The 17,384-nt window shown below is 40.8% G+C and overlaps 1 protein-coding gene across 2 annotated transcripts in view; it reads left to right on the forward strand.

Moving 5' to 3' along the window:
* The first annotated feature begins 176 nt into the window (after positions 1 to 176).
* TBC1D30 (TBC1 domain family member 30) overlaps positions 177 to 17,384 on the forward strand; it is a 53,210-nt gene continuing 36,002 nt past the window's right edge. For both annotated transcript variants that reach the window (XM_050325349.1, XM_050325350.1), the window contains exons 1-2: positions 177 to 447; positions 2,670 to 2,834. In XM_050325349.1, coding sequence (XP_050181306.1) covers positions 192 to 447; positions 2,670 to 2,834 — 421 coding nt within the window. In that variant the 5' untranslated portion in view covers positions 177 to 191. The remainder of the gene's footprint in view (positions 448 to 2,669; positions 2,835 to 17,384) is intronic.

Here is a 17,384-nt window from a genome sequence, read left to right on the forward strand (position 1 = left end):
CGCCCCTCCGCAGGTGCAGCGCCCTCCTCTCCGCCAGCCTGTGCCCGCGGAGCCGGGTGCGGCGCTCCTGCCGGCGGGGGAGCGCCCCGCCCGCCTGGGCTTTCCTGCCCGCTTCCCCTTCCCCTGCCCGCCCCACTCCGGCGTGTCGCTGTGGAACGGGCTGGGCCCGGAACCCGGCGGCGGCGTGGAAAATGGATGCGGGGGAGGCCGGCGTGTGTGGCAGGGCGGGGAGCAGTGCCGACAGCCTGGCCGAGGAGGAGGAGGAGGACGACGACGAGGGGTGTCCCGGCAGCGGGCGGTCAAGCCGCACCTCATCGCTGGTGAGCGGGCTGCTCACCGAGCTGTACAGCGCCGCCGAGGCGGCCGCCCCCGCCGGCAGCGCCCGCTCCCGCGCCCTCCGTGAGCTGCAGCAGCGGCCGAGCCAGGTCAAGTACCTGCGGCTGAAAGGTACAGCCCGCCCCGCCTGCCCTGCACTGCGCTGCCGGGGCCGGGAGCTGCCCCTGCCTCCTCGCTTTCCCTCTTTGCCTGCTCGGGAGCCCTGCTCAAGCGTGCTCTCCGCTCGCTGTAGCAGCCTTTCTGCATGGCCATGGCTCCCAGAAGCTTCCCGTGCGCTGTTAGCTGAGAGCTCCTTCAGACCAGGGCCTCCTGTGCTGTTCCTCCATTGTTCCAGGTGCTGTAGGAGCAAAAGTGGTGTCACCTGCTATTAATTTCTGTGACAGATTGTACAAGCTTTTGTGTTTCTGCGAGTTCAGTGCTTTTCCTCACAGTAATGAATCAGTGACTAGTTTTAATTTATTTCCTTTTTTTTTTTCCCCTTTATCTAGAAGACATGCTATGCATAAGGTGTCATAGGAGGTAGGTTTTTTTTAAGGTCTCTTTAGTTCTAGTGGACCTAAACTAAACCAGACAGTTGTAAGGCGTATTTGCAGGTTGGCATGTCTTCCAGAAAAGAAATAAGTGTAATAAAAAGTGTAAATGCTATAGTCAATTAATCAAAATCTAAATGAAATTTTCAAAGAATCCTGAAAGCTAAGGAACCTCAACAGAGCATGTTTGCAACTCCCAAGTTGATCAGATGAAGAGGGCTGCACAAAGGCCTCTTGTCTCCTGATGTTTAATCATTCCTGCTTTTGATGAGGAGGGGAAAAAAAAAAAAAGTGAATAAAAGTGCCTGTTTTTCAGACCTGTGCAAACAACTGTCTGCTTCCGTGTTTGGCTTCTTAATGAGATGAGACAGCATCTGATGTTACTAGGATGTAGCTCAAGTTCTTCTGTGTGTCCTATAGCAACTTGGGACTCGAAAAACCCTTGCTTGTTGAGGAATATATTTTGCAGTATTTCAGCTCATTACTTTTGCTGCAAAGTTAATTGTTCTTACAGGGACAACTAACTGGCATGAGTGAGAACGAGGAAAACTCAGCTCACTGCTTGTGTGGTGACAGTAGAAGTCAATAGGAGTGCAAATTAATTTTTTTGCTCTCAGAATCCGTGGATTTATTATTAAATCCCTTGCCTGGTACCAGTGATTGGGAGTTCCAGCTGAAGAGAAGGTGCTGAGACGGGGTAGTGTCTATAAAATACAGGACTGGTTTACCACTGGTTCCACTCCCCTTGCAGTCATGCTTTGCTCTTCACTAGCCCATGATTGATGGTCATTTCAGCCCAGTTTGTCCTTTTCTTTAAGCTCTCCAGAATTACTGAAAAAGTTTTGCCACATGAGCTGAGCTGTTTACCATTCCACTAATAGTAGCTTTTTCTGGGTGCATAAATATTTTTCTCATTAGATCAGGTTACCGAAGTATGGATTTCTTGCATTGATTTTCCTTCCAGCATCAGGGGGGCATGGTTGCATTGAAAGTGATAGGATTTGAAAATTTAGCTGCAGGGAGCAGACAGCTGTGTAGATGCTGGTGACAAGCTGTGCCAGGCTATTATAGGGAAGAGCTGAAGAGGTCAGCATGTGATAGGTAAGATCCAGGATTTCACTGGTGGGCTGAGCCTCTGACAACAGAGCAGAGGACTCAGAAAAATTCATGGATTTAAGATATCTCCCCAACAGCTCCCTCTTCTGGACCTGAAACATATCACATGGGGGGCAATAGGAATATTAAAAGTAAGCTGAGACATTTTGGTGAACTGAGGGAGGTTTGGGGACAATGTGACTGACCAGTGGAAATAGCTGAGGCCTTGACTGAAGCTGTCCAGCTGCGTCTTAGTGGAGATTCCCACTTAGCACTCATTCTGGACTTGGATTTTTAGCTTTGCAGGCACCTTCTTGAAGGTGTTCCTTTGTTACGAATGCACATATTCCCCACACACAGGCAGCTTCTTGAAGATACTGTATTTAAAATTTACTCCCTGGTTGCACCGTTTTTGGATATTCTGGCTACATCTGTCACAATCCTATGAATTTATAATAGCATAATTAGTAAGATTCATACACTGTGCAATAAATGGAAGTACTTTAGTTTAAAAGAAAATTAAAGACTTTGGCTCAGATCCTGAAAATATTTATAGTTGGAAATTACCCCAGTCAATAGAACTTGTAATTTATAGAAAGCTTGTACATGTACATGTCCACGGGGCAAGTCTCTTTGTACATCAACGACAATGGGCTGTTTGTAAGTGTTTTGGCCTGTACTGAAGTTGTTTTCTCTGTTTGTTGGCAGATGTTGATGAATTAACAACTATAAAACAAGAACTGAATTACAGGATTTCTATTCAATCAGCAAAGTTGCTTCGTCTTCTGAAGCAGAAAGACAGGCTTGTACAAAAAGTCCAGAAGAACTGCGACATTGTTACAGCTTGTTTGCAGGCGGTTTCCCAGAAACGGTGTAAGTACTTTCTGTGTGCTAGTGTAAGTAGTTTATTTCATTAACATGGGCAGTATTTCATTCAAGCCTTCACACTTCATTTAAAGTCAAGAGGCCAGGCTTTGCTATTTCTTAGATGTGACTGGCTCTTAGTGATGTCAGTGGCACCTGGAAACAGTCAATGTTCAACTACCTCGGCTGGGTAAGCTGCCATAGCCTCAGCTGTGTGTAATGCTGTGGCACCCTCACTGTAGCTTGTCTGCCAGGCTTTTTCAGCTTTAATTAAAACAGAAAACCTGAGCTGAATTTTTTTGGAGTGCTTGCTGTGTGGAGCTGTCTGCTTTCATAGCGTTACAAGGGAGATGCTAGAAATGGAAACTATTCTCACTTGCAGCTATAGACAGCATATGGAATTGTCTTCCCAGAGCATTGTTAACAGCATGTAACTCATTTGTATCAACTTGATCAAAGATGAGGAGTATTAGTAAAAACAAGCCTACTTCCCTCAAACCCCTTTATCAGTACCAGTGTTTTGGGAGGTTCTGAGAGAGTGCATGGGAAGGAGGAGAGATGTTACTCTTTAATTGTTTAATCTTTTCTTCCAGAACAGTGAAACCTTTTTATTTGACTTGGCAAAGTTGTCATCTTAAGATAGGCTGAAGTGCTTTCAATAGTTCTGCTAAAGTAAAGCTGCATGTAACATCACGTGTCAAAATAAATAGGAATTATGCCTTTAGAAAGGACATGTGAAAATAACCTAATATTCCCTGTCTTATTTTTCCATTAACATGCAGCGTGACAGGTACAGAAATGTTCAGGTACAGTAAATAAAGCATGGTCTTTTCATAAAAATGTCTGCAGAAGCTTTGAGATGCATGTAAAAATTTTGTTAAAAGAATTTTACTGTAGTGGCATGTGCTAATGTAGTTTAGTTAAGGGTTTGTCTATTAACTTGAAACTTCACTGTTAAGCGTTTAAAAGTGTTCTTTTGTTTTACTTAAACCTGGCATGTAAATTCTTGGCTATCATTTGCTACATAGGCATATTTCTTCTTCTCGAAAACTTTTTTTTATTAACATCAGTTTGATAACCAAGTTCTCAGTGCCTTTAGCACATAAGCATATACTGTAGTCTCCTTTTAAATGAGACTTCTTGAATTTTGTATATGTTTTAAGTATTTAGAGCATTTGACTGTAAATTCTGGAGGTCTGAGTCTCATTTATTAGGTAAAAAGTTGTTGACTGAAAGGGATGTGGATTTCATCCTAAATATGAATGTGATTTTGCAAGTTTCAGGTACCACTTTACACTGAAATTAATGGGGTATTATGTTTATGGTGTGCTGGTAACAACTGAGATAGCTGAAGTAACATGTTTAATTGCTTAATATCCATGCATATGCATGCAGGTTTTTTAAGACTGTGTATATTTGTGAATTACATCTCTTCGAGTGAGATATTTTAATTATTAATATATCATATTAACATAGTGGTGATTTTCAGCTTATATTTCTCAAAAACTGGATGCATGTATTCCACAGCACCAAAAACTTAGTTTCTTCTTGCTTTAATGTCTAATCCAAAGCCACTGGGATATGTTGAACGACTTCTGATAACTGCGGTTGCTTTGGAATAGATCAAAACTGTGTTTTTATTGCTCAGTGTAGATGTGCTAACATTCTTGCATTCTCTGTATAATAAGCTTTTGCTGTAGGATGTATAACTTGAAATTTCCTGGTAATCCTGCCTTTGAGGCAATGTTTGATACCACCTGTCCAAAGACCGGCACCACTGATCTTCTTCCCTCCAACTGTTTATTCTTGTCTTTCTACTATTTCCTGTGTAGCGGTATCCCTGTGTTGGAATATAATGAGTCAAATTGGAGAGGGGATGGGGTAAACTAATTTCTTTTCTGTAGCAGTTCCCTGTTTCCAGTTTCTTCAGGGGGTGGTGGAAGTGGCTGCATGGGAGAAATGATTTAGAGTAGCCTGAATATGTAGTTAAGTTCTAAAGTTTCCGCAAACCTTACACTAACAGTGGAAAGATCTATCTTCTCATTTCTTAACCATTAAAAAAAAAAGAACATTTAATGTGATATAACATTAAAAATTGCATATCTCCCCCTCTGCCACAAAATGTAAGAGTTTTTCTGTTCACTAAAACCCATGGAAACTAAATATTCTGTAGACTACCCTCTCATTTTAAAAAATTCAAAGCATTACTAATTTCCTGAAGTTTTCATTGTTCTAGGTTTTTCTGATGAAGGTAAATACTTGCAGCATAATGTTATGTGCTATAAAGCTTTATAATGTGCTTTCATGTTGAGCATTAACATTTTGACATTCTGTAGAAGTGACAAATTTCTTAGAGTTGCATTAACATTAATTCTAATGTTTCAAAATCTCAGTGATTCTTCACCTGATTTATATAGAGTTTCATGGTATGTTTATACTATTGTCACACTGGGAATTTTTTCTCCCACATAGTGAAATCTCTATGTAGAGCTAGAACTCTAGTTTTTAATTAACCTTAAGTTCACATTCTTACGTTTGAATGCTACCTTTAAGCAATCTGTACAGTCCAATTGCAAACAAATACTTTTTCATGAAGTTATGTCAGACCCTTTTTGAATACTGCTTGATAAAGTAACTCTTAAGGGTAACTAAAGTTAGTTTGGAAATTACAGGGCTGATAAATTTGATTGATTATTTTCTGCTGAAATGTCTATCGTGCTTTTGTCTGCTTTTACAGAGAGAAAAAAACAGGTACTGTTTAAAAAACTGTATGCTTTAAACTGTGTTCAGTATCTGAAAGCTCAGGGTCTGTGCGTTTTACAGCCCACAAAGGGAGGCATCCACTGCTCAGTCTTTGACCTCTGCTGGCTCTTGGTCTCTGCTGAGTGCAGAGGAGAGGCCTGCCCCTGTCTCCCTCCTGGCAGCTTTGGGAGCCCATATATGATTTGCTTGTCTTCCAGAAGCACCAGTACCCAGCACAGGGCCTGCAGCATTTGAACCCCTGAGTGGATAGAGTAAATGTGGAGGAACAAGCAGTTGCCGGGGACAACTTCATAACTTACTGTGTTTCTCATTACGCTGTTGATCCTTGTCCCTGGTAGGTGATGCTGTTTTGCATGCAAATAGGTATCACCACAGAAAATAAAATTCACTGCATAGTGAAATGTATTTTAGTCAGATGCATGAACAGCTATGGCTCTGTTGAGGGAGGATTAATTGTTCTGTTGGATATGTGATAAAATCAGTACACTCTGCTGTACTTCTGGTTTGTAAGATATATGACTGACCAGTTTCATTTCAAGAATGATTTTTTACCCAAATTTAAATAAAATATTCCAATGAAGAAAATCAGTAAGAGAGAAATCACAGTGATGGCCTCATGGCAAACATGACACATGTTTCTCTTACTCTTGTGGTTTTGACTTATTCAGGGTAAGAAGATATAAGTTTGTTCTGGGGCATTGTGAACTATTTCAAGTTCACCTTAAAAACTAAGCAGGGTGCTTTATGCACCTAATTATATCATTTGAGAAAAGCAGAATTCAGTAAAAAAATAAATTAAGGTTTTGCAGTTGTCATCTAAAGAATATGCAAAAGGCATTTCTGTCTTTTATCTCCCTGTATTGTATACAGTGACAGCTCGCCTATGTTACTAAATATGTTCTGACTGATCGAATTGCAAACCAGAAGTTCCTTGAATCACAAAATTTCCTTGCCTGTCATTTTAATTAAAACAAGCAAACAAAAAACCCCCAACAACCCAAACTAAAAACATCTATATATCTATAAATGATTTAGAATTAAAATCATCCAGCTCAATTGTAACTCATTCTGACTGGAGGCAACCAGGAATGCTTAAATCTGATTCAATATAAAATAAGGTGAAGCTATAGTAACAGAAAGTTCATTAATATTCTCTTGTATTTTTAATGAAGAAATAATTTTAGTAGAAAATTTCCCAAATATATCACTAATTTGGTGCTGTATAGCTATGGTGCTATGTACCTATAATAACTTTAAATAGGTTTCATGCCATGTTCAGAAAGACTCTTAGTACTGTCTGTTGTAATACTTGTTTAGAAACTATGATTAAAGTATTATTCTCCTGCTAATGCAACATAGCATCCTGTATAAATTTCTCTAAGATAAGAATAAGCATTAGCTTTCTAGTTTTCTTTTCCTCCTCCAGGTTTGTTTTAATGCAGAGCCAGTAGAGGGAGACAGAATATTTTATTTTGTGCAGGAATAGAGGTCTATCTCTGTTTTTCATTGGTTCATGGCTTTCATATCCTTTCCTTAAACATGAAGGGAAGTGCTTTACAAATGCGGTCAGGCAAGAATTGAATGAAAAGATTTAACATCAGGCTGTCAAATAAATGTTATTCACAAAGGAAGTATTAGGTTCCAAATATGAAGCAGTTGAAAAACTGTGACAAATGGATTTTTAAGTATAACAGAGATCATTAATTCCCACATGGTTGTGAATGTTATTCAGAAGCTCCTGATTGAGTGAGCTGAATGTTTTGAAACCCATTTAGAGAAATTCAGAGCGTTATGTTTATATGTACTAGCACTGTTAGTGATCTCTTTGAGTGCATCTCAATTGCATAGAAAGCTAGCACGAACTGGCACCATCTGGGCACAGATTGGTACCCTGCATGTCCTCAAGGGTGGACAGCTTCCTGGTAGAAGATTGGACTATGAAGTCTCCTCAACTTCTGAGAATGAGTTACTGTCTCTGTAGCATCAACTTTTCTCACAGGCTATGGAACTCACTTAGAGGAAACTGGGAAAGCATTGCCTGCTGGTGTTTGGGTGAATTGGTTAGGAGAGAATTGGGCAAGGTCACCATCATCACGTGTCTCTGGAAAAGTGTAACTTAGATACGCAAAAGTACTCACACATCTAGATTAAACTTCTGTTTTCTGTCTTGTTCCCTCCCTCCATTTAGCTTGTCCTGCTGCATCTGTGTCTTGTCCTATATTTTTTTTTCCTTCCAAACTCTTTATTAGCTTTTCTTACTTGACTTAGTCTTTAAATATTGGACTTCTCAGCCTTGTTCCATTTTTTCTCATCCCTATGTCTTGTCTACCCTGCAGTGTCTACCCAGATGACTCCCCAACCTTGAGTTATCTTCACATTATTCCTTCGTCGTCTTCATATGTTCTTCTTTGTCTTTTTCCTGCATGCACTAATCATCTGCTCACACCTTTTCGCCATCCCTCTTTGTCCCTCAACATTTGTTACAAAACCAAGGCAGAAATTCACAAATTTTAGTTCATAGGATAAAAGTTTGGTTAAAGGTGTGAAAACAACTTTAACACTATATACTGTGGGCACAGCTAATACTGATTTGATTGAACTTGACCTCCACAAGATTCCTGGAGGAGAGGAAGATTTTTCACAATGAAAACAATCAGCCATTGAAAGCACTCCCCAGGGAAATGGTGGATTCCTCAATATGGGATGCTTTTAAGAGTCGGCTGGACAAAACGTTGGGCCATCTTGTCTAGACCATGCTTTTGTTGAGAAAGGTTGGACCAGATGATCCTTGAGGTCTCTTTCAACCTGGTATTCTATGATTCTGGATCAGATGGCTCTTAACATGGGACAAGCACTTGTGTACATGTGTAGTGGGTTTCTGTGGCTGGGTTTTGGTTTTATTTATGTATAATAATTCATGCAGATCAAATTTTGCCTGTGGCCTATCTGTCTTTTCCCACTCGTTTCCCAGTAATTTGATGCACTTTCACAGTTGTATAAATATGCTTTAACCTGGAACACCTCAATTTCTCTGGCTTAATTTTTTAATTTCTTTAGGAAGAGTTCCATTATTCAATGAATGTTCCTACTATGGCAGTTTCAACCTACCCCTCTTCCCTTGAATCTCCACTGTTATAAATTAGGGGGCTATTTTTTAGCTTGTATTTGCTTTTCATGTTCTTCACTTTAACATCTGAAATATATATTAAAGAGGAGGATGTTCTCTATTAAAAAATAAAAATACTAATGTCTGTGTGATTTCCAGCATTGCATTTGCAATTAAAAGACTATCATGCATGTGCTGTGCTCATCTCCAACTCTAATTTAGATTTCCAAGTGGATGTGAAACAGGACATTCATTTAGAAAATCATTTGTCATTTTCAAGGTGTTGATCTAATAGATTTTAAATCTACTCAGTAACTGTGATGTTTGAAGGCAGATGAATCTACTCCAGTGACTTTTTATAGCAAGAGCCATTTCATTGATCTATCAAAAGCACATTCCTGTTTTGATGCAGTTAACATAGGAGGTTTACTTCTTATGGAGTCTGATTTCATGTGAGTCATTCTCAAATGACTTAGTTGGCTGAATGTTTCAGTTCAGTAGCTTTCCTGTTACCTCATCTATATTTGTGTGCTTGGCTACATTACTAGCCTGCCCTTCGTGGGTGCTAATGAATTTGATCCTTTAAATTTCCTTTATGGTCAGTTGCCTACTTGTAGCAATACAGGTATAAATAAATAGAATATTGCTATTGATTTTTAATTATTGCTGTTTTCATCAAACTGTTAGTTATGCTGCACAGAGCAAAGGCTTTCTCTGTTCTTAATGACTCCAGATGTGGAGGTGGTCTGAACAGTGGTTAGCAAAGATTTTCTGATCCATTTTGTGTCCTGTGCTGGTTTGCAAAGAATGAAGTAATGGACCAGTTAGAAAAGCAGAGAACCTGTATTCAGGGATGCTGAAGTTTGGCTCAGTGGGGATGGTAGCATGTGCTTGGTTCATAAGCTGCATTGGGCAGCAGTTCTTTTGATCTGGATGGTGAAGTTCACCTGCTGGTCCCTTGGGATGGGCTGTGCACAAGGGCAAATGGCTCAAGATGTGTGATCCTAACTGAGTTGTTCATTGTTAGCCAGTATTATTAATAAATTGTGTGATGTTAAAAAACATTACTGGAGAGCCTTGCAAAAGGGCATAAAATTAGATGCCATTTGACTAACATTTCATCCAGCTTCAGCGAGCCAAGATTCCGGGAAATGTGAAAGCTTATTCTGTTGCAATGGGAGCTGGACTGAGAAGGATTACTTTCCTATTTACACTGGACTTGGATGAGAAAGACTTCAAACAGTAACACTCATTGCTGTGCATCAAGTCATGAAGAAAGGTTTCAGTGAATAGGTGTGTCTCATGTTTAGTATTTGCTAATGTAAATTAAATAGTATATTCTGGGTATCAGTCACTCTAGGAGAAAGAAAAGTGTTATTAAACATCCTACCAGCTGTGTGGATAGCAGACTGACAACTAATCTTTGACAGAATAATCCCAAGGAGTCTTTAGATAGTGAATTCCATGGTTACTGTCTTTTGATGAGAGTATCTTCTTGGAACTGGTCTTTGAGCAACACAGCCAGGATGCTGGGAGTCAGGGAAGTAGTTTCAGATAGCAGCAAGTCACTAAAATTCTGGTACAGCACTGCGTACTATCCCTCTCACAGGATATTCTTGTAGAGAACTATCAACTAAGTTCCCAGACTTAGAGTGTAACTGTGCTGCTGATGGGATGTGCGCACAGGACATGATCTTGTAAGTAATGAATTTTGACATCTTTGATCACTTGATGAGCAGTCGCATTGTTAAGTCCTACAGGGAGAGGCCACCCTGTTTCACTGTCTCCGGCGTACTCTTCATGGTGATGTGTGCTAGCTCCAGAAAGCTGACTAGTGTGTGAATCTGTGGAAGCCCTTGAATGGCTAATTAAAAATACTTCAGCTGATTGCCATTTTCTCTTGCCAGTATTCTCCAGTGTAAAAACAAAGCTGTAATATGAATTCTAAATCGGCAAACTGTCCAGTGGGTTTCCTTGTAAACCTGGCAAATTGTATGATTGTTCAGATTAGGTATCCCTCAGAGGCCACTTTGGTGCTGATTTCAGTTTCTTAACTCCCAAGATAAAGCAAAATTCCTTTACTTTTCTGATTTTGAAAAGAAAATTTGTTTGTTTGTTTGTTTTCCTGGAAAGAAAGAGGCTGGCGTCCTATCTCATTTGGTCATATCTCGACTGAAAAGTTTTTGTGGTCTGTGCCACTGCAGAATATCAGATTCAAAAGATGGCAAGAACTAAGTGATTAGAGCATTACAGAACCTGGAATCCTTACTGTGAGGGAAATTTTGCTTTAAGGATACAGCAACTAAATTATCTTGTTCCAACATGAAATAAAACACCCACTCACAAGAGTCAATTGCTTATGAAGCAAAATTCTGAAAGCTTACATTTAGAACTAAAATGCTTTGTTCAGATGCCTTTTTCATTTCATGTTATGTAATGAGCCATTTTTAAGTAAGGTGATAAAATGTTTAATCCTAAAAAGAGTCAAAATTATGCTTTTAGAATTTGGAAATATGTTTTAATCAAAGATGACAATTTGCTGCAAAGGACTTTGCTTTCCACAAGCTGTTATTTTATGGCAGAGCTTTCCATTAAAGTAGTTCCAACCAACTTTGTTACAGAGATCTTCCTGGGATTGTGCAGCCAGCAATCTCTGCAGCAGCTCACTCCCTGACTGCTCAGCACAGGGATTGCCATGGTGGTTAGGGAGCTGAGGAGCCCACATGCATTCCTAAACCATATATTTTCCTTCTGAATCTATAGGGATTATATGAATCCTTACTTTTTTGTGTCATGTACTTTCCTAACTTCTTTGTCCCTAACTCTCGCCACTGAAGTGTTTTACCTCCATCAAAAATACCTCTCGGCTCCCTCAGAACAAATATCATCTCATATTCCATCATTGACTAAAATTTGAACAGTTCTTGAAAATGGCTTTTTTTCATGAGTTCCTTCAGCTACATTCTTTAGGATTTAACTAAGCAAACTGTCCTGGTGGCTGCTTCAGCTGGTGTCAGGAGCCAGAGATAGGCTTGCCTTTGTTACAAACCCTGGGAGTCTGTTCAGGATCTAGGTGCTTACAGTTTCAGGTGACACTGGGCAGTGCTCGGTATCAGCGTGGGGTATAAGACTATACCTGACGGACACTTTTTTTTCTTCTAAGTATCATTCCACTGCTGCCGTTAATAGGAAGTTGGCTGCGTTGGGATCACTGTTGCTGGTAAATTCCTGGAGACAGCGTGGAGCCTGCTGACTAAGAGACCATTATGTCCTTGAGGAATGTGCTGCCTTCTGGCTCACTGCTGTTGTTCCTTTTCCAGTCCAGTAATCTGCTGTGTCTGGAGAGGTGCAATTTTCATGGGAAAGGTGTTCAGGACTAGGTGGAAGCTGAGCAAATGAGCATCTGACCTCAGGCACTTGCCTCTGACAGGAGAGAGCTTTCAGTTGCCTGTTCACTTCTGCCTGTTGAGCATCAAACTTGGCCCCAAACGTGCCTCACACAGAAGTAAGTGGATGCTGATTGTACTGACTTACTGTTTGGGACATACCAGCCCTTCACCCAAAGGAGTGTGGTGAGATCTGGGAGACACTGGTCAATCAGCTGTGGTGTCCCACTTCTGTATAAACTTGTGGGCCCTGTGAAATTGAGAGCCATAACCCTGCATCCTTCCATCTCGCCCCACGCTGAGTGCTTGTCCTCGCAAATGGCAGACATCTGGGGTGAGGGTGAGGTGGGGCTAAACTGATCTGTCTGAAGTGTATTGTGGAGGTGTGTTCTGTAGTTGGCCCCAGCTGCTAAGGTGGAAGGGGCCCCCTGTGACAGACACCTGAGGTGGTAAGAGAATCAACCACTGCTTACCTAACTACAACTAGTTTTTTTTCTTCCCTCCTTCCCTAATAAATAGTTCAACAGTATTTTTTAATGATGTAGAAACTTGATGGGATAGTCATAGCTGAATGTGGTTACAATATAAAAAATTATTCTTGCAGAACAAATATTTCATTGCTTACTGTGAAACCAATTCAGTAAATCATGCTCGAAGCACTAATCTGGCTGCTGAATCTAGGCCTAGTTTGCAGCAGAAAATGCAGATTCTTCAATATGAAGATGTATAGATTGCAGAGTCACTATTAAATTCTTGTTCTGCAACATTTGGTATAGAATGTTGTAACTCTTCTTTTTCAGTGTGCTAGCAGCTGTGACAACAGTGAAATTGGTTGAGTTAGTGCTACACACGAGATTGTGTTTGTTTGGGGTATGCGTATGACTTGGACATTCACTGCTTAGCTTCTTTTCTGTATTCTTCTGTGTGACAGTAATCCTGTCACTGTTTCAAAGTCATAACTAACTTTACAGGATTAGTTTTGTAATGCATGAAGATTTTTGAGTTCACGGAATTACACTTTTCACAATAGCTGTGCCGTGAGAAGTTGATGTATTGGGACAGTACATGTTACATAAAATGCTCCCTTAGTAATAATAATGGCCAGTCTTCGCGAGCGAAGATCCGGGGAAGGTCTTTCCACCTTCCAGCCTGCGCATTGGATTTTTTAGGTGAGACACAGTGTGCGCGGAACTGAGCCCACCCTTTAATCCTAAGGTTCATCTGCCGGGGCCAAGCGAGCTTGGACGGTGGCAGCGAGGTCCTTAGGACGTAGGTGGGTTGCCTTTAAGGGCTAACGAGCCCCACCTGCCCGGGAGTGGCCCTGACCGGGAATCGAACCCGGGTCTCCGCGGTGATAGCGCAGCGCCTTTACCACTAGACCACCAGGGGCTGCCTTCCCTTAGTATTAGAAACAGGAATTAATGTGATAGATTATTGTGCACGGGGCTTTTTGTATTACTTATCAAGTACTATTTGTCATACTTATATACCAATATGCCTGGACAAAGTGGTTCTCAAACCAGTGATCTCTTATTTCTTTAGTACTGCAGTAACTTTGGAAGGTGGGATTCGATTTAGCTCAAACTGGAGAGGCATGCAGTCATCTGGAGCAAGGATTTTGCTGTTTGCTGACAACAGCCAGAGCAGCCTGTTCTCTGTCTACAGTCCCTGTCAGTCAGTCATAGAATCAGAGACTTAACTGGGTCGGAAGAGACCTCCAAGATCATCAAGTCCAACCCTTGATCCAACCCCACTGTGATTACTAGACCATGGCACTCAGTGCCACATCCAACCTCATCTTAAAAACCTCCAGGGACGGTGAATCCACCACCTCTCTGGGCAAGCCATTCCTATACCTGATCACTCTCTCTGTAAAGAACTTCCTTCTAATATCCAACCTAAACCTCCCCTGACAGAGCTTAAGCCCGTGCCCTCTTGTCCTAACATCAGAATTAACTGTCAGATACTGCTGTGGATTTCTGATCAGTGGTAAACTTTGGTTAGTCTGACAGTTCCCTGAAACACTGGAAAAGCTTTTATATAGTCACCTAGGGATTACTGTGGTTAAATGAGGGGAGGTGCCAATTTCCATATAGGTTCAGGAACAGTGTGAAACAGCTCACCCTACTGCAGCCCAGCAGGTCTGTCTGGGGCAGGGTGAGTGTTGGCCATGGAGGGAGGAGTGGGGTGCAGGGCCCAGCTGAGCAAAGGGCTCAGCCTGAGAAGTGCTCGTGTGCTTTGCTGGCAGGCATTGTCAGTATCCACGGTATAAACTAGGAGTTCACTGTGTCAACTGGGAATTAGTGAGGAAGCTGGCTGCACAACCAGTGGTGCCAAAGGCCAGGTGGGAAGGAGGGACATGCGAGAAGTGCACCTGGGTGTATTCGTATTTCACAGATTTTCAGACACTTTTGAACTGATGGTAGATCCTGCTCCGATTCCTGGAGGTAGTGAAACGCCATGGCATCTGTGGCAAACGTTGGACAATCAGGATGTAACAGTTTGCTGTTGTTTGTAAGCTCACAGCAGGGGTCGCTGTGTGAGCTGCATAACTGCAATACTATGCCATTGCAGTCGTCAGTCTCTCCCTGACAAACTTTTGGATGTGGAAACAGCCTGAGAGAAAAAGTTGTGTGATTAGATTATATGCATAGTCTTTGACACTTGCCTGGCTTAGCACTACCTCGTCTTTTATTCTACTGGGTGTTACACTTCAGTGCAAGTAACTGTGTTGCTCTTTTTCCCACTGAAATAACCTTTTATCTTTTTTATTTTTCTTAAACCATTGTGAACTTGTAGGAGGGTTAATGGGGCTTCACTGAAAATACCCAACAGGGTGTATGACCTTTAAGTAACATAGATGCATTTTATCTCCAAGTGGCACATGCTAAGCATTCTTTGGAGTTAGTCTTTGAAGAGAAGATTTCCTGGATACTGAAGATCAAATGGAGGATAACAGCTGCCTGGAATAATTAGTGCTAGGAATAGACTGATTTATGGAGCATCAGGCAGTGCCAGCAGCTATGTTTCTGCAGCTTTGTGAGATAAGCTTGACATTTAAAAACAAGGTGCTAGAAAAATGGGCTGTGAACTTAGTCTATTTGGATCAATAGTCCTGCTTATAATTCTGTGCTGGAGCAGCTCTGGAGGAAAAGTTAAATGAGAACCTCAGATTTTAAAATGCTTCTCTCCTGATGCTGTTAATAACCTGAAATTGACTTACTGAGCAGTAAATGAGTGCTCTTCACATATCCTTGAAATTTGCCAAGGAAGTCAAATCTATGTTCTGTCTCCATGTTACATGATCTTACTTACCAACCTATCATTTATATCTTATTTCTTAGTAAAAATTGGAAACTTCTTGCTATGTTTTGCCAGTACTGAAATAGCCTCTAAATTTATTTCTCTGTAAATTATTGTTACCTTCCTAAAATCACAGCAACCTAGTTACTGATTAGTGTTTTCCTTGCCATCCATACAATACATATCACCAAAATACAGAGCATGAACAGTTTTTGGTTCTTGGATTGGATTAGGCATCACTGATAGCTAGCTAGCATTGATAATTAACTAACATTGATAAATTAGCTAGCATTGATAAATGATAATTAGCTAAAATAACTAATTTTAATGTGATATGGGTTTTATTGTGTGGGTTTGGTTTTTTGGGTTTTTTTGTTATTCCCCCTCCCTTCCCCCCCCCAGTATGTTACTGCCAAGTTCTTGTCTCGTCCAGCATCCAATGGCAGCAATAGATACTGGGCCTTAGGTCCTGAAGGAAAAATAATTACACAGTGACACTAAAGGAAGCGAGGGTGTGGGGGGGTAATCAATGTACATAGCTGATATATTTTTAAAACATATACTAATACAAATAATTGAATATTACTGATATGTATAATAATGTCTATAGAGGTCCAGTGAAGTCAGGAACCTGTTGAGCTGGACAAACTGGACGTCACTGGACAAACACAGGCTCTTTGAAAAACATAATGAGACAAGACCCCTTGAAGGCTGGTAGGAGAAGCACATGTTCAGAGGAGTGAAGTTACTTGTCCAAAGACACACAGTAGTAAATAAACAAACAGAGCTTTGCTGTTAGCAAACTCATGCTTGTATGGTGTTGTACATGCTCAAAATCAATTTTAATGGCTTAAGGCTTCAGCACTAAATGAGCCTTTGATAAACCCTAAACACTTATCCAGTTCAATAAACTTGTCCTGTAAGAGTGGGTTATGAACTGAAATATTGTCATTTAACTGTTGAGTATAAAAGCTTAGAGTGGTAATGTTGTCAGAACTGATAACTACTTTTGCCTCTTCATCTCACAGATTTCAGCAAAAAAACCATCTGTGTCAAATTTACTTAAATGACCAGTGTATGTACTTTTTTCAGGAAGGAGAGGTGCTAGTTTGAGGTTCTTTTTCTTTGTTAGCTGCTTTCTGTTTCTGACACTTGGAGATAAGCTCTGTGAAGCTGCATGTGGGAGATGAAAGAACTATGTGTTCTGGAAGACTTGGGGTTGCAACAGCTTCATGTACACACAAAATTTTCTTTTAGGAACTGTTAGCATCTGCAAATGGGAACCAATGTATACGTGATAAAACTTGAGTGGTGGTGCTTATTAACTGGTCAAGGCTTTTGGTTCCAAGAGCTTTTGTGGGGCTTATATGAACTTCTCTTGGAGTCAGCACCATTCCCCTCCCCAGCCCCAGAAAGGGTCTTGTTTCTGTTTTTGTGTAATGGAGCTCTGTCCATGTAGGCTATGTGTAATGGGAGAGGGAGGATCCGTGGGGGGAGCTGTACTCTTCTCCTTGGGCAGTACAGGACCAGCCTGTCTAATGAAAGCTTTCCATGGTCTGAGCCTAGTCATTGATGGATGACCTTAGCATTACTGCAAATAAGTACTAAACATATAAAAACATTTATGTATAAACATGGACCTGTTTCCATAATGTTTTCTGGCCCAAAGCAAAGACTTTTTGTCTTTAATAATTTTTCTGACTTTGGCAATTACTCTTTAATCTAAAATCTTTCAAAGTGTTTGGTCTCTGAATAAATCTTGTCTTGGGGACATAGAATTGTTTTGTTTTCTTTCATTGTGTTGGGGGGGTTAGAATCTTTTTGTTTCTGAAATAGCAGTTCAGATCAATGAAGCTGGCAATTCACACTGTAAAATTCATTTTCTGTATTAGGTGCTGAGCAAATAATTAGATTCTAATAAAGCAAGAGCAGTTCAGATTTAGAGCTAGGACCTGCTATGACCTCCATTCTTCTGCAAGTATTATCTTAGCATAACTATAA

This window comes from Myiozetetes cayanensis, unplaced genomic scaffold (assembly GCF_022539395.1).
Source record: "Myiozetetes cayanensis isolate MyiCay16 unplaced genomic scaffold, myiCay2020 scf3, whole genome shotgun sequence".
In the NCBI taxonomy this organism is placed as follows: domain Eukaryota; kingdom Metazoa; phylum Chordata; class Aves; order Passeriformes; family Tyrannidae; genus Myiozetetes; species Myiozetetes cayanensis.